The 14,841-nt window shown below is 66.6% G+C and overlaps 2 protein-coding genes across 14 annotated transcripts; one reads left to right on the forward strand and one right to left on the reverse strand.

The window, feature by feature from the left end:
* Window positions 1-20: 20 nt before the first annotated feature.
* Window positions 21-2,888, reverse strand: ARHGDIG (Rho GDP dissociation inhibitor gamma). The gene is made up of 6 exons (XM_045992409.1): window positions 2,180-2,888; window positions 973-1,152; window positions 777-860; window positions 620-696; window positions 476-539; window positions 21-385 (listed from the first exon to the last, which is right to left on the reverse strand). The coding sequence occupies exons 1-6, from the start codon at window positions 2,250-2,252 to the stop codon at window positions 186-188; spliced, it is 678 nt and encodes a 225-aa protein (XP_045848365.1). The 5' UTR covers window positions 2,253-2,888; the 3' UTR covers window positions 21-185.
* Window positions 2,889-5,079: 2,191 nt separating this feature from the next.
* RGS11 (regulator of G protein signaling 11) lies at window positions 5,080-14,064 on the forward strand. 13 transcript variants are annotated; one of them, XM_045993669.1, is made up of 17 exons: window positions 5,080-5,140; window positions 5,470-5,566; window positions 5,644-5,694; window positions 5,868-5,974; window positions 6,704-6,755; window positions 6,881-6,939; window positions 7,159-7,235; window positions 7,372-7,453; window positions 8,713-8,781; window positions 9,784-9,813; window positions 9,899-9,960; window positions 10,060-10,173; window positions 10,265-10,380; window positions 10,475-10,562; window positions 10,650-10,788; window positions 13,041-13,123; window positions 13,210-14,064. In XM_045993669.1, exons 1-17 carry the CDS (start codon window positions 5,096-5,098, stop codon window positions 13,331-13,333), a joined length of 1,395 nt encoding a protein of 464 aa, XP_045849625.1. In that variant the 5' UTR covers window positions 5,080-5,095; the 3' UTR covers window positions 13,334-14,064. The 13 variants fall into 13 exon arrangements, with proteins under 13 accessions (XP_045849625.1, XP_045849624.1, XP_045849621.1 ...); XM_045993668.1 differs by lacking the exons at window positions 9,784-9,813; window positions 9,899-9,960 and having other exon boundaries at window positions 8,713-8,978; window positions 13,210-13,333; window positions 13,913-14,064; XM_045993665.1 differs by lacking the exons at window positions 13,041-13,123; window positions 13,210-14,064 and adding an exon at window positions 11,095-12,700.
* Window positions 14,065-14,841: the final 777 nt, after the last annotated feature.

Genomic DNA, 14,841 nt, shown 5'->3' on the forward strand with positions numbered 1-14,841 from the left:
AGACAGAAGCGACACCCAGGGCACTGAGACAAGGCGACTTTAATAGGACTGTTGAGGGCACAGTGCCAGCCCAGGGAGGGGGCGTCCCAGGACAGAGCAGAGGGCGTGGGAGGGGGTGTGATCACCGACGGAGGGCGGGGAAAAGCAGGACTCTGAGTGGGAGGGGTTCCCGGGGGCGGGGGCGCTCAGCTCTTCCAGTCTCGGCTGATGTGGAGGCCCCACTCCCAGGACAGGTGGTCCGTCCTGTCGTCATCGGTGAAGAAGGACGTGACCACGTAAGCACCCCGCACCAACGCTCCTCGGGGCACCTCCTCCAGCGGGGTCACAAACTCATACTCCTGGGCACGCGGGCCGTAACTGCCCACCATGTGCACGGCCTTGTCCACTAGGAGAGGGGGAGGCCGTCAGGGGCTACCCGCTGCCCCATCTGCCCTCCCCACAGCCCCCCCCAGCAGCCCCTCCTCGCCGCCCTCACCGCGCAGGCCCTGCCGGTAGGCGTGGTGCAGACACTTGAGGCCACAGACGATCTCCTTATTGACCTGAGAGACAGAGGGTGTTAGGGCCCCTCCGGGGGGCTGACCTTGTGCTGGCAGGTGTCCCCCAGGGCAGCTGCCCTCACCTTGAAGGTAATCTTCACTCTGTAATCAACACCCTCCTTCAGGACAAACACCTGGTTTCTCAGCACGGCCAGCTCCCCTGTCGGGGAAAGGGCAGCTAGGGAAGGACCTCCTGGGACAGCAGAGACCCTGCCCCAGGAGCCCCATGGGGGGCAGTACCTGTGAGGTCCATGGTGATGGGCCCCGGAGCCTGCTCTGACATCAGCGTCAGCCTGGTCACCTGCACGTTGGGCAGGCTCGGGTCTGAGGAGAGACCGGAAGTCACCGGAGTGCCTCCCTCCCCCCCCCCCCGCCCCTCCAAGCCCTGGGCGCGCCCACCCATGCCCGCGGCCCCCCAAGCCCTGGGTGCGCGTACCCACAGCCGGCGGCAGGGGTCCCAGCAATGCCTGCTTGTACGTCGCCAAGCTCTCATCCTCCGGGTCCAGCTGCTGGATCTCTCGCAGGCTCTTCCTCCCCGGGGCCTGGTACTCGGGCACAGCCTCGTCCAGGGCCTCGTCAGGGGGCAGCTGTCTCCCCTCCTTGTCGGTCAGGAGGACTGGGGGTTGGGGAGGTGCGTGAACGGCGGCCACTGGCTGACCCGGCATTCACGCACCAAACCGGAGGCCCCCCAGCTGGCCAGCTGTGCCTCTCAGTGCCCACGGGAACTCAGGAAGCAACGGAGGCTCAGGGAAGGGGGGTTGCGCTCAGAGAGGGAGGGCTGCATGGGGGCGCAGGGGCATGGGGGGCAGGGGCGGGCTGGGGAGAGACCCACACCCGAACCCTTTAGGGAGGCCCGTGGGGTGGAGAAGGCTCCTAAGACGGAGCCAACTGACATCCCTGAGGCAGAGCTGCCTCCTCCGGCCCAGCCATCCGTCTAGGGCTCCTCCCTGACTCTGAGGCCAAAGATGGGGGGGGCGCAGGGGAAGGCCCTAAACGGGGTTAGCCCCACGGACTGGAGGCCACCACTGTGGACTGGTGACCTCCGAGGTCTTCCCTACAGCAGAGGCTCTGCTCACCACACCTCTTCACAGCCCCCTATGACTTCCCCTGTCCTAGTGGTTCTTCCCGGTGGTGGTCCTGGGGCGTCAGGGGGCTCTCTCTAAACCCCTCAGCTTGTGCCCTGGGGCTACCTCCCCCGGGGCATTCAGACTCACAGCCCCTTCCCACGGTGCCCTGGGGCAGGGGTCTCTCTGAGCCCCTTCCCACAGTTCTGGGACAGGGTCTTTCCCACTGTGCTCCAGGCTCCTCAAGGATCACCCCACGCCCTGAAGGAGCCCCAGCCCCACCCAAGGGAGAGGGGATCTCAGGGGCAGGTTCCCAAGGGGAGAGGGTCCCCCTGCCTCCCCGGCTTCACAAACAGACCCGCCCACTCTCGCCTCCTTTGCCCCTGAGTGTCTGGCCTGGACGAAGCCCCCCACCCCGCCAGAGCCCAGTAGGGGGACCGCGCCAGGATCTCCCCACACGCGCCCCCAAAGTTTCCGCGGGGGAGGCCCAGCCCCCGCCCCAGGCTGAAGCCTCCCCGACCCCCCACGCCCGAGACCCCCGCCCACGTGGCCACCCTGGCCCCAGCCCAGCCGGCTCACCTCGGGCGCACAGCGCCAGCCGGAGCAGCTCCAGCAGCTGCGCCCCCAGCTCGCACGCGTCCAGGCCCAGCATGGTGGCCGCGGCCCGGCTCCGCCGCGGAGCCGCCGAGGAGCCGCCGCCCGCCCCGCCGCCGCCCGGCTCGGCGCTCAGCCCCGGCGCGACTGCGGTGAGCTCATCCCGGCCGGGAGCGCCCCCCGCGCCCAGCGCCGCGCCCGCGCCGCGCGCCCCCAGCCGCTCCGCGGACCCCGCGCAGCCCCGCAGAGACGCGCGTGTCGCCCGCACGGCGCCGGCACCTGGTCGTCCCCGCCGCGGGCGCCCCAGAAGCCCGCACGGCCGCCGCGGTCAAGGTCCCAGCCGCCCGCCCCGCCCGCAGCGCGCTCTGTCCATCCGAGCGGCCCCACCCCCACGGCGCCCGCGCGAGGCTGGGGGATTCTCGGGGAAGCCCTCTGGGAGGGGCGGGTGCGGCCGGGGGCGCCCAGTGCAGCAGGTGCTCCGCGCCTCCGCCAGGCCCCCAGGCTCTCGTTACCTGCCCGCGGTCCAGGCCGCACCTGGGGCCTGACGGGTCCCTCCCTCCCCGCCCCCGCCGCACCGTCTGTCTGGGCAGAGGGCTGTCCTGGAGCTGCCCAGCCCCGGCAGCGGGCGAGGCGGGGGCGGGGAGTGCGCGTCCCAGGGCCGTTAGCACGCAGGGACCTGTGTCCACCCACCCAGAGGCCAGGGGCCCACCCTCACGGTGAGGGCAACGTGGAGTCACACGCCATTGCTGTACCGGTTATGGACTGGGCTGCGGAGCGGGCGCCCAGAGCCCAGACCGTAATGAAGCCCCCTGCCCTTGAGGAGGAAAGGGCGCGGTCCAAAGCAGATTCCTGGGGGGGGGGTGCTGAGGGAGGGCACACAGGGCGCTTCTGGTCTTGCCGCCTAAACAACCTTGGGGTGGGCAGATGGGGGCAGCCGGTGCAGGGAACGGTGCAGGGAACGGTGCAGGGAACGGGGGAGCGGGGCGTCAGGCTGGGGAAAGCTCACAGGTGTGAGTGGAGGGGATGCAGGAGGCAGAACTCCAGCCCGGGTCCTCCCTTCTTCCCAGTACCCCTGCTGCTCCCCTCCAATTTCTGAGGACACCCAGGCATCATACCCACCTTTGCCTGAAACAAAGGGGAGAGGGTCTGCCAGCCACGCTGGCTTCACATACAGAGCCGTGTCCACTCTGAACTCCTTTGCATGTGAGTGTCTAGCCTGCACAAAGCCCCCCTCCTCCCACCAGAGACCAGTCCAGGACCGCGATCAGAGTCTCTCACCTGCACCCCCAGAATTTTTGCAGAGGAAGGCCATGGGTGCTAGGGGACATGTGGGCTCATGTGGAGACTATCTCCCTTGGAGTCCACCTCTCCACAGTCCTTCAGGGGCAGGATTTAACCAGCTGAGACCCAGGCCACTCTGGGGCCCCGTTTCTGCTGCCCTTTCCCTGGGGTTGGGGGTGGTCAGGGAAGCCGCTTGTCAAGGTTGGGGACAGCTATGGCCTCTGGTGGCTCTCAGCTTCTGTAGAGAGCCAACCACCCAGAACGGACAGTCAGGCCTGGGACCAGCCTGACCCGTACCTGTGTGGGTGGGGATGGCGGGGAATTCGCTGGGATCTAAGGGAGGATGGTACCCTGGTAGCCATCCCCCGCCCCACAGAACCCCCACCTCAGCTCATCCTGGACCTTGTCAGCACTGGAAATGGATCAGTGTAAGGCTGTAGGCCAAAGGCCAATCCCAATTATCCTGCCCGTCCCCAACACCCCATGAGGGAGGAGGGGGACTCTATCTTCAAAAGAGCAGAAACAGACCTTTTTTTTTTTTTTTTTTTTTTTAGAAACAGACCTTTTTGAACTTCTTAAAAATAGGGGCACCTGCGGGTGGAGTCGGTGAACCACCTGCCTTTGACTCAGGTCATGATCTCAGGGTCTTGGGATAGAGATTGCGTTTTGGGGGCTGCTTCCGAGTGGGTGGCCTGCTTCTCCCTGTCCTCTGCCCTGCTCATCCTCTTTCTGGCTCTCAAATAAATAAGTAAATAAATAAAAATCTAAAAAAAAAAAAAAGCCATCAACAGGGCTCTGGGTTGGTGGAGGCCCAGCTGCTGGAGCAGGGAGAGAAAGGGCGGGAACTGGGCCCTGAGCCCCCTGAGTGTGTGGGACGCGGGGGCGGGGAGTGGGAGCTGGGACCCCCCGCAGAAAAGCTCCCACAGTCTCTGAGCCCTGCATCTGCGGTGTCTCCGGCGGGTCTCTGCCCGGGTCCCCGCGCAGGGGTGGGGCCATGAGCTTTCCGCCACCTTCCCGCAGGCCTCCACGGACCCGCAGCCGGCAGCCCGCACGGCCGCCCGGTGCCGCAGCAGCCGCGGGACTGACGTGCTGTGCCGGGCGGCGCCCGCCCCGGACACACGCCTGGGCCCCCCCCGCCCTGACCCCTCGCCCTGACCCCTCGCCCGCCCCGCCGCCGGCGCTGCCGCATCCCGAGGGCCCCGGGCGGCTGTGCGGGGCAGCGGCGGACCGTACACCGCTGCCCCCACCACCCGCCCCGGAGCCCCTCCTCGAGCCCCTCCTCTCTCCACACTCCCGCCCGTGGCCGCTGAGCCGATTCCCGCGGTGCCCGCAGCATCCGGGGCGGGCCCCTCCCCCTCCCACGGACACGGGCCTCAGTGTCCCCTGACGGGGCGGGGGGCGAACCTGGCCGACCCCAGAGCCAGGCGTGCGGGCGCCGAGGCTAAGGCCGCCGAGGGGCGGGGGCGGGGGAGCCCATCTCGCCTGGCGAGGGGCGGGGGGCGGGGCTGCGGCCGGGGGCGGGGCGTGCTGCCGCGCGACGGGGCGGGGCCGGGGCGGGGCGTGCGGCCGGGGCGGGGCCGGGGCGGCTCCACGCCCCCCGCCATCTGGCGCTCGGCAGCCATGGCCGGCGGAGGGCCGGGCGCGCAGCTGCCGCATCTCAGCAAGGTGGGTGCCAGGTGGGGGTCCCGCCCCCGCCCCACGTTTCCCGGCACGCGGGGCGGGGAGCGGCGGGACAGGGGTGGTCCGGCGCGCACGAGAGTGGACGCGGGGCCGGGGGCGCGGCGCTGTGTGCGGCGGGGCGGGGCGTCGAGCCCCGGGAGGGGGCGCGGGGGGGCGTGGCCCTCGCGCTCTCCCCTCCCCCGCGCCCCGCTGCCCGCCGCCCCCAATCCGCCGCGGCGCGGTAATCTCCCCTGAGCTCCCTGATCCCGTTGCGGAGTTGGGCCCGGGGGTGGCGAGCCCGTCCGGAGCAGCGCCCCCGGTGCCCCCTCGCCCAGATGGAGCGGGTGGTCGTGAGCATGCAGGACCCCGACCAGGGCGTGAAGATGCGGAGCCAGCGCCTGTTCATCACCGTCATCCCGCACACCGCGGCTGGTGAGGCGCCGCCGGCCGGGATTGGGGGGCGCCCCGCCGCGGCCCACCCCTGCCCCATGCCAATCTCTGCTGTGCAGGCGGCGACGTCGTGGCGTGGCTGAGCCGGAAGTTCTGCATCTCGGAGGAGGGTAAGGGGTCAGACCCTTGCTCGCCCTGCCCGCTGCCCCCTGCGCTGGGGTCGCTGTGCTGATGGCCTAGGCTGGGCCTCGTCAGGGCTCACAGGTGCCAGGGCAAGCCAGGTGCGCTGAGGAGTTTGGTTCTCCAGGCTGAGAGCCCGCCTCCCTGCGCCCCTCCCCTGCAGAAGCCCTGCACCTGGGCACTCTCCTAGTGCAGCACGGATATCTGTACCCTCTGCGCGAGCCCGGCAGCCTCGTGCTCCGGCCCGACGACTCGCCCTACAGATTCCAGGTCAGGTGCCGCTGGGAGCAAGGGGGAGCCCCAGACTAGCAGCCCAGCTAGAGGGGGCTCGTGGAAGGGGGGACTGGGATTGGAGGAGGATCGGTGATGTCACCGCAGGCCTGGGTCCCGCCCCTCCCCAGGAGGCCTGGACAGTCCATGTGCTGTGGTAGAAGGATCCAGTTAAGGCGAGAGACCTGCAGTGTCTCTGAGGCCACAGCAGGGACCCCATAAAGGGTGTAGTACCTGGGGAGGATTCTGGTGGTTTCCCTGAGGATCCTTAAGCCCTGGCTCATGGAGGAGCCTGTGTGGGGCCTGAGGACAGGGTCCTCGCATCTCGGTGTGTAACCCCAGTCACGATGGAGCTCCCCTGCCCGGCCTCCGCGGCCACAGCAGGGATCCAGGCAGGCTTTGCTCTCAGTCCTCACCCACCGTCTTCAGCACAGACTGAGTACGTGCGTGGCTTGGGCAGGCCCTGTCCACCTCACCAAGCAGCAGGGACTCTGAGAGGCCAGTCAAGGAAGCAGGGCCTGCCCCGGGCCCCCGGGGGTGAGTGGAGCTGGGTTCCAGCTGGGGAAAATGGCCGGTGGTCTGTGAGTCTCCAGGCTGTAGGCAGACAGGCGGGTTCTGAGGCACCATCTGGCCAGCCCTGTCCCTTCCCAAGGGATAAGGGAAGGTTGTAACAGCTGGGGTGGGGAAGGCCCAGGAGGTCCCGGACACCCTGTTCCTGCACCATACCAGACGCCCTATTTCTGGACGAGCACCATGTGGCCAGCTGCCGAGCTGGACTACGGTGAGTGAGGAGGAGTGGGCTAACCTGGGACGAGTTCCTAGCCTTGCTGCCCTCCCTCCCGAGTGATGCCACAGGAGACGGGGGCAGAGAGGTCTCCTCTGCAGCCCGGCCCCCTCTCCTTCCAGCCATCTACCTGACAAAGAAGAACATCCGAAAGCAGGGGGCCCTGGTCGGGCACGAGAAGGTGGGTCCCCCCGCCCCCTGCTGAGTGCAGCCCAAGGACCCAAGACCTGCCCTTGGCCGGGGGCCTCCCGGTTTGCCCTGGAGCACACAGCCCAGGCCCCGGGAGAGAGCAGACTCACAAACTTGTCATCCGTAGACGTCTCCTTGGGGAGGTGGTTGGTCTGCGCCCCTGAGCTGGGCATGGGAGGGGTTACCCACTGGCGCCCTCGACATCCCCCAGGATCACTATGACCAGCTGCACAGGAAGGTCAACCACATGTGGGACCTGGTGGTGATGCAGGCTCGGGAGCAGCTGCGGTAAGAGCTTGCCCTGCGCGCGTCGAGGGGGCACTGCCCAGGCTCGGCTGCCCACCCGGCTCAGCCTGAGGGGGGGGAGCGGCGTGGGCGGGGCTGGCGTGGGCGCCACAGCCCCCACCTCCACCTCCACTCCCAGGGCGGCCAAGCAGCGCAGGAAGGGGGACAGGCTGGTCATTGCGTGCCAGGAGCAGACGTACTGGCTGGTGAACAGGCCCCCGGTGAGCTCCCTTGTGTGTGTGTGTGTCTGGGGGGTTCCTCGTACAGCAGTGGGGTCCTGCTGGGGGTCAGTGTGCTTCCCCCACGTGCTCTCTCTGGACCCCCAGTTTGAGCCTGGTGGTAAGGATGTGGCTTTCGGGGTCCCAGCAGAAAGTTCTAGTTCTGGACCCATCAGAACCAATCACAGGGCCAGTCCACACACCACAGGAAGCCAGTTTCTTTCTTTTCTTTTTTCTTTTTTAAGATTTTATTTATTTATTTGACAGAGATCGCAAGTAGGCAGAGAGGCAGGCAGAGAGAGAGGAGGAAGCAGGCTCCCCGCTGAGCAGAGAGTCCGATGCGGGGCTCGATCCCAGGAGCCTGAGATCATGACCTGAGCCGAAGGCAGAGGCTTTAACCCACCGAGCCACCCAGGCGCCCCAAGAAACCAGTTTCTTTAAGGTGTAAGGGCAAAGTGGGGCCAGGCTTATCGACAGCACTGAGGGGCCGGGGTCACAGGCCAGGAACTCGTGGGGGTGCCAGCCTGCAGTTAGGCCTTCCCCAGGACTGCAATCTGGGCAAGAGGTTTGCAGTCCCCCTGCTGCGTGGGGCTGTGGGTGGTCCCAGCCGCCACGAGGGAAGTTCCTATGGGATAAGTCCACCGGGAAGAGAAGAGCGAGCCCTGCACAGGCCCAATAGCTCATGTGAGTTGTGTATGCGTGGGTTAGGGCGGGGCTGTTTCTGGGAAAGTGACGGGTCATCTTCAGCCTCAGCGTGAGGTGGGGGGGCGGGGGCAGGAGGGGGAGTGGACGTGGCCCCTGGGCTGTGTCTATGGCTGAGGGTCCGAGTGGAGGGCCCTGGGAATGGCAGCTGGAGCCTCGGGTGAGCATAGGGGCTGTCCGTTGGGGGGTGGCCCAGCCCAGCACATGTGTTGGAGGACGGGGCGGCCAGCTGCGGGGCACGTCACTGCCCCAAGACAGGTGGTGAGAGGGGCGCGCAGCTCTGGGTCTCGGGGTCATGAGTTGGAGCCCGCTGGGCATCCAGCCTACTTTAAGAAAAAAGAAGAGGGATGGTTTGGCTTGTGTGAGTCAGGAGCACGCTGGCGAGGTGAGCTGGCCTGAAGGTAGGGAGGGGCTCAGACTCCGCCCTTCTCTGATGGCTGGTTTGCACGTTTTATGGCTGCGGGGTTGATGGGGGATCTAGGGGCAGAAACCCAAGGCTGAGTGGGTCTCGGCCACCTACCCGATTTGGACACCCACCGCATCTCGGCTTTCCTCCACAGCCAGGTGTCCCCAGCGTCCTGGAGCAGGGTCCGGAGCGCAGCTCCTGCACCGCTGGGCGAGTGCGGATGGTGAGGCCCTGCCACGTGTCCCCAGGCCGCACCCCTCCACCCCTGCCTACGTGTCTCCCCACCCTATGCGGGGCTGCCCGGCCGTCCGTCCTGACACCCAGAGGCCCTGCTCTGCTCCTGGCATCGTGCATCCCTGCCTGCACCCCCGCTTCCAGGTCTCTGCTAACCCTCGCCTCTTGCCTTCCCAACCTGCTATGGTGGGTGCCCGTAAGTGTGATGGGGCTCTGGGAAGGCTGGGAGCTTCCCCGGCTGGGACAGCCTCAGGGTCTGGGGGAGCTGGAGACACACCCCGCAGAGCCATGGGTGGGCCTGAGGGGCCTGGGCTGAGCCAGCCACCTCTCTCCGGGGCCTCCGATGGCCTCTGCACAGACATGTTCAGACCTGGGAGCCACTGAGCCCTCTGTTCCAGTCCCACAAAACGCAAGATACACAATATCCAGTGCCTTACAGATAAGTTTTCCTTTGAAGTTGTGGTTCACGGTCACGGGTTTGGAATGTCCTCATGATAATGTCGGCCAAAGAGAGCCAAGACCAGCGCTGGGCATCGCAGGCAATCCTGACGGTTGTGTGGGTGTTGGGCAGGGCCAGCTTGTCCACCTGGCCCCGAGGTTGCCAGGCTCTGAGCTCTGAACACGAGGGGATGACTTTGAGCGCGAGTCAGCGAGATTGAGCCCCCTGCTGTGCTCCTGCGGCTGGATCTCCTGTATCTGCTGGTGTTTAAAAGAGTGACCTGGATACATTAGAACAGGAAGTAGGGACAATTGGGGACTGTGAGGTGACTCTGGCAGCCTGGGGCTCCAGGGGACGTTCTGGAAACGTTACCTGGAGGCCCCAGATGCTTCTTGGAAAGCCAGACCCTCCATTAGGGGAGGGGTCTTCACGGGGCAAGACAGGGGGCTTGAGCCGTTCTCCACCAGGTCAAAGATGGGCTCCTGAGCCCAGGGTGGGCGGTCGGTCCCCACGGGCCCACCTTCTAACTGCAGCCCATTTGGCCCCTTCCAGACCGAGAACACGGAGTTCTACAGGCAGGAGGTGCGTTCTGGGGGTGGGCGGGAGGGAGGGGCCCGGGCTGGCTGACCCCAGGCCTGGGCCCCACCTCATGGGCCTCATGTCCTAGATGGAGCGCTGCAGGAAGGCCCTGACCAGGGCCCGGGTGAAGTCTTCCGTCTGCCTGGAGGCGTGAGTGGGCTGGGGGGCCCGGAGTGCAGACCCTCCCTCTAGTGCCCTGGTCCCCACGGCCCCCCCGCACTGGCCCCTGGCACGGCCCCCCACCCCCAGGTACCTGAAGTTCAGCAGCCAGCGTGAGCAACACGACCCCATGATGTCAGGCTGCCTGCCCAGCAACCCCTGGGTCACCGACGATGACACTTACTGGACCATCAATGCACCCAGGTGAGCCCAGGGGGTGGGGCCCTGCTTCCTGCCCTGCCGTCCTGCCGGCACAGTCCTTGTGCTCCTCACCAGCCCCTGCCTGTCCCCGCAGTGTGGCCGTGCCCACGAAGCTCCGTGTGGAGCGATGGGCTTTCAGCTTCCAGGAGCTCTTGGAAGACCCCGTGGGACGGGCCCATTTCATGGACTTCCTCGGGACCGAGTTCAGTGGTGAGAAGTGCTGTGCCCCGCTCGAGGCCCCTCTGGGTTTCCGCCAGACCTGGCCAAGGCTCGGGTGGGCCTCACTGGGCTGGTGGCCTTCCAGCTGAGAACCTCAGCTTCTGGGAGGCATGCGAGGAGCTGCGCCACGGAGGGCAGGCCCAGGTCGGCGCCGCGGTGGACGCCATATACCAGTGAGTGCCGTGGGGCGGGGACCGGCGGGCGTGCGGGCCTCACAGCCGTGGCCTGTCTCCTCGCACGGCCCCGCTGCGCCGACACAGGCAGTTCCTTGCCCCCGGTGCCGCCCGCTGGGTCAACATCGACAGCCGGACGACGGAGCGGACCCTGGAGGGCCTGCGGCTGCCCCACCGCTACGCGCTGGACGAGGCGCAGCTGCACGTCTACATGCTGATGAAGAAGGTGAGCGCGGGGCGTGGCCGCCCCAGCGCCGGCCCTGCTCCCTGACCCCGGCCGCCGTCCCGGGGATGCCTGCAGACTGAGGTCCCGCGGCCAACCGGGAGGTGTGCTTGTGGTTTTTGTAAGTGTCGTAACGCGGAAGATTCCGGATGTAAAGCAGACATGGCGACGGGGGAATCCCTGCGTTCTGCTGCCTGACTTCCAACCGGTCAGCTTGCGGCCCGTCCTGACCCCTCGTCCATCCCTGCCCGCTGCCCCCCACCCCGTGACTCTGCCATTCTCAGACTTCCTGTCTCTGTGTGTGGTCAGGATCCCCAAAGGACACGGAGCCCTCCTTCCCTTTCCAGCGGGACCCAGGTGTCAGCAACACACACTGAACACAGGGCATCTGGCCTATGTCCTCCAGGAGCTGGTCGGGGTCTGAACAGGCTCTGCTTGGCGTCCGATCACCCCTGTAACAGGTCACCACAAACCCAGGGCCTTAGGACAGCGCCATCTGGTTCCGTCACAGCGTGTGGGTCAGACGTCCCCGCCAGGTCTCCTGGGGCGAAGGTCATGGTGTGGCCGTGCTGGCTCCTGGAGGCTCCAGGGGGCCGGTCACATTGCCTGCCCCTCCCGCTGCTGGGGACGTTGCTCCTCAGTGAGCGGCTGGTCCCTCTGGTCGTCTTGCTGCCCCTCTTGGAGGCCGCCTTTGTCCTGTCGTGCCTCACATCTGGGTCATACCAGTGGGGCTCTCGCCGTGTCTTTGGAGGGACTCTGGGTCGCCTCGCTTCCTGGATGTTGGTGATGTCTTGGACTGGATCGGGCTCACCGTCCGTTGTGCCGTGTCTTTGGTTTCTTCGGAGGTGGCGTTTGGCGTGTCCTCATCAGGACATACGTGGGGCCGGGCCACCTCCCGTTCGGGGATGTGAGCCGCCCGACAGTGTCTGGCCCCGGTGAGGAGCTGTCGCCCCTGCCTCTGTTGGTGAGCTGGCACAAGTCTCGGAGGCGCGTCCCCTCGCCTGTGCCTTGCTCACGGTCCCCCAGGGGAGGCACAGTCAACGGTGATTCCTTTTCCTCTTCTCCACCTTTCAGTCGTGACTTGGAGCCGCCCGCCTGCGGGGGGTCAGTGAGTGGGAGGTGGTTTTCTTGCCAGGGTCCGCCAGCCTCTCGCCGGATATTGGTTTTGTTCACCGTGTTTCTCCCTCTGCCTCGCTGTGCGGAGCCCCCTGCCCCGGCCCCCTGTTGGCTCTTGAGGCACTTGATGTGTTCCGAGACCTGCAGCGGCTTGTCCAGGCCCTCCTGCGCTGTTCCCACGGGCGGCCCCGGCCCCTCTTCTAGGCTCTTTAGAAATCTCGACCTGCGTGCTGGGCGTGTTCGCGGTCGCCTGGATCGTGTCCAGGCCCTTCAGAACCAGGAAGTACGGGGTTCTCGGTAGAACACGGGCTCCCTCGGGCACGGCTCATTCAGATTCAGGGGTACGGAGCTCCTGGGCGCGGACTTCCGTGTCTTCCCCACTAACCCACTGACCGTCTTGGTTCGCAGCAGCGTGGGTGTAGCGACGCGCTCGCTTTCCTCCCCTCTCCCCGGCGTCCGGGCCGGGGGCCCTGCGCTCCCGTGTCGTAAACCTGCGCACGACGGTTTACGTGCTTCCCCGGGCCCGTGTGTGTCCCCTCCTGGGGACGCCCCATGGACGCTCGCTGCCTGACCTGTGCTCAGGGTGGCGTCACCGCCCAGATGCACGCTCGTCCTGCTTTACCTTCCACGTTCAGGAACTGATGATTCGTTGTTTCCTTTTGTAATTACACAGTCTAAAATCCAATCTATGAAGAAGGTACATTTCAAATACGTCTATTCTACCCGGTCCTCCTTCGTCTTCCTATTGAAATTAACTGTTTAAAGTTTGTATGATTTTTTTTAAACATAATGAGGTTCACGGCTTTCTCTCCTTCTTTGTTGGATACCGTACGGTTCTTCTCGACCTTGTGTTTTATTCTGCTGTTTCCTTGCCCTCCCACTTGCGAGTGCGAGAACCTGGGGAGGTGCTCCTTGGGGTTTCCTGCTCGGGGTCCCATGGTTCCATCCTCTGTGCGTGGGTGCTGGGCCCTTGCCTACCATGGGCCCGGAGCCCAGGTATCCCTGCATCTGACTTGGTTGGGGCAGGTCTGGGTCGGCTGCCTCCAGCACCGTCCCCGGGGGGTGCTCTGGGGCGGGCAGGGGCCCTGCAGTGCCAGGCGGGAGCCCAGCGGAAGCCGGCTGAACGCCCTCCCTCGCAGGACTCCTACCCGAGGTTCCTGAAGTCCGCCGCCTACAGAGACCTGCTGGCAGAGGCCGTGGTTCCCCCAGAGGCCAAGAGACGGTGAGCTTGGCCGTGCCCTGTGCCCGGGCAGTGAGGCGGGGGGACCCTCCCGGCCGCCCCGCGCTCAGGTCCCCTCTCGTCCACAGGGTGTTCCCATTTACGCGTAAGCTGCCGCACGCAAGCCCCAGCCCTGCTCTCCTTCCTGCCTCCCCCTCTGCGGCGTCTGTGGCTGCGGCCGGTGGCCCTGAGTGTGGTGACAGGGGCGCCTAGGTGGGCACATAGCAGGAGGGGAAGTGGCCATCCTCACTGCTGGCCTGGGGTCCCGGCAGCTCTCGAGACCCTTGGCATGGGCGTCCCCTAGTGCCCAGAGGGCCCAGCCTTGCCCCCGTGCCCATGGGCTCTTGGGCTCTCAGCCTTTTCCCTTGTCAAGCCTTCCCCTCCCCAGAAGGGGCTGGTCCAGGGGCTGATTCCTGGGGAGAGGTGTCCCTGAGCTCAGGTCCCCTGGATGAGGGGGGCCGAGCAGGGCCGGCCACACGAAGGCCCTGGCATTCTGTGGTCTGCTGGTGGGATCGCAGGCAGCCTCCAGCAGGTGGCAATTATGGGCAGATGGACCCATAGCGTTCTGCCCAACGTGACCCTGTGGGGATCCCACAGCACGCCCCCACTTCCGCTGGGGCTGTGCTCAGCCTTCCAGCCCGCCCTCATGGGTCTTGCGCACACTGTGGCCATCGCTGTGCACGTCCCAGATCTCATCCCGCAGGGACACCGCCAGTGGGTGTCCTCGAGGCTGGGGCTCCCCTGGAGTCTCACGTGTGACCAGAGCTGACTCCAGTGCATCCCCCGTGACAGCCGGTCGCCGTTCACGGCCAGGACAGGACCGCACCAGGGCAGGTGGACTCCTTGGGGACGGGGAGGATGCCAGACCCAGGGGGAGGTACAGCTCTTGTCAGGCCGGGGGAGGCACCCGCACCCGACCCGGAATAAAAGACCCTTGGCCCTCACTCTCGAGTCCACCCTGTTCGAACTGTGTCGGGTGTGCGGTGAGTGGTGCGCACGAGTGAAGCGTGCGTGACGCGTGGGGCCCGTGAGGCAGCTGGTGTGCGCGAGGCACCTGGCAGGTGTGAGGCACATGGTGTACGTGTGCGGCAGCTGGTGTGCGGCCTGTGCGAGCTGGGCAGTGGTGGCGGCGCTTGGGGGGAAGCTCGGGGATCTGAGGCGTTGGTCACGAGGGTGTCGTGTGGTGGGTCCACAGCAGAGGAGGGACCCAGCTTCCGGGCTGGGCTGGGGCTGCAGGCCCGGCCGTCTTCAGAGGAGACAGCGGGCAATGTCTGCTCCGGCCGGACAAGGGCGCTCCAGGGGAGTCTGGACACGGAGTCCTGGACTGTCACGGGGGAGAGGAGGCTCCTGGCGTTCAGCCCAGCACGCCTGGCCAACTGTGGCCTGAGCCTGAGGTGCAGGAAGCCCGGCCGGGTACAGAGCCCCGGAGGGGCCGCGGGATGGCTGCCGCGTCCACAGGTCCAGGGTGCACGGCGCCCCGCAGCGCGGGCATCTCCAGGCGCCGCTCAAGCTCCAGCCCGCGGTCTCAGGACCTGCAGGGTGGCCCTGGGAGGCCGAGGGGCGCTGCTGCAGCCCTGCTGGTCCCGACGCCGTGGGCCGGGCAGCAGCTTCCACAGCACCCAGGGTCCCGCTTCCCATAGAGGCTCCCTGGCCACAGGCGTCTGTGCAGCTGGGAGACTGGCTTCTCCTGACCAGGGGCACAGGTCGTTCAGGGGGGCCTC

Source organism: Meles meles, chromosome 21 (genome assembly GCF_922984935.1).
Source record: "Meles meles chromosome 21, mMelMel3.1 paternal haplotype, whole genome shotgun sequence".
In the NCBI taxonomy this organism is placed as follows: domain Eukaryota; kingdom Metazoa; phylum Chordata; class Mammalia; order Carnivora; family Mustelidae; genus Meles; species Meles meles.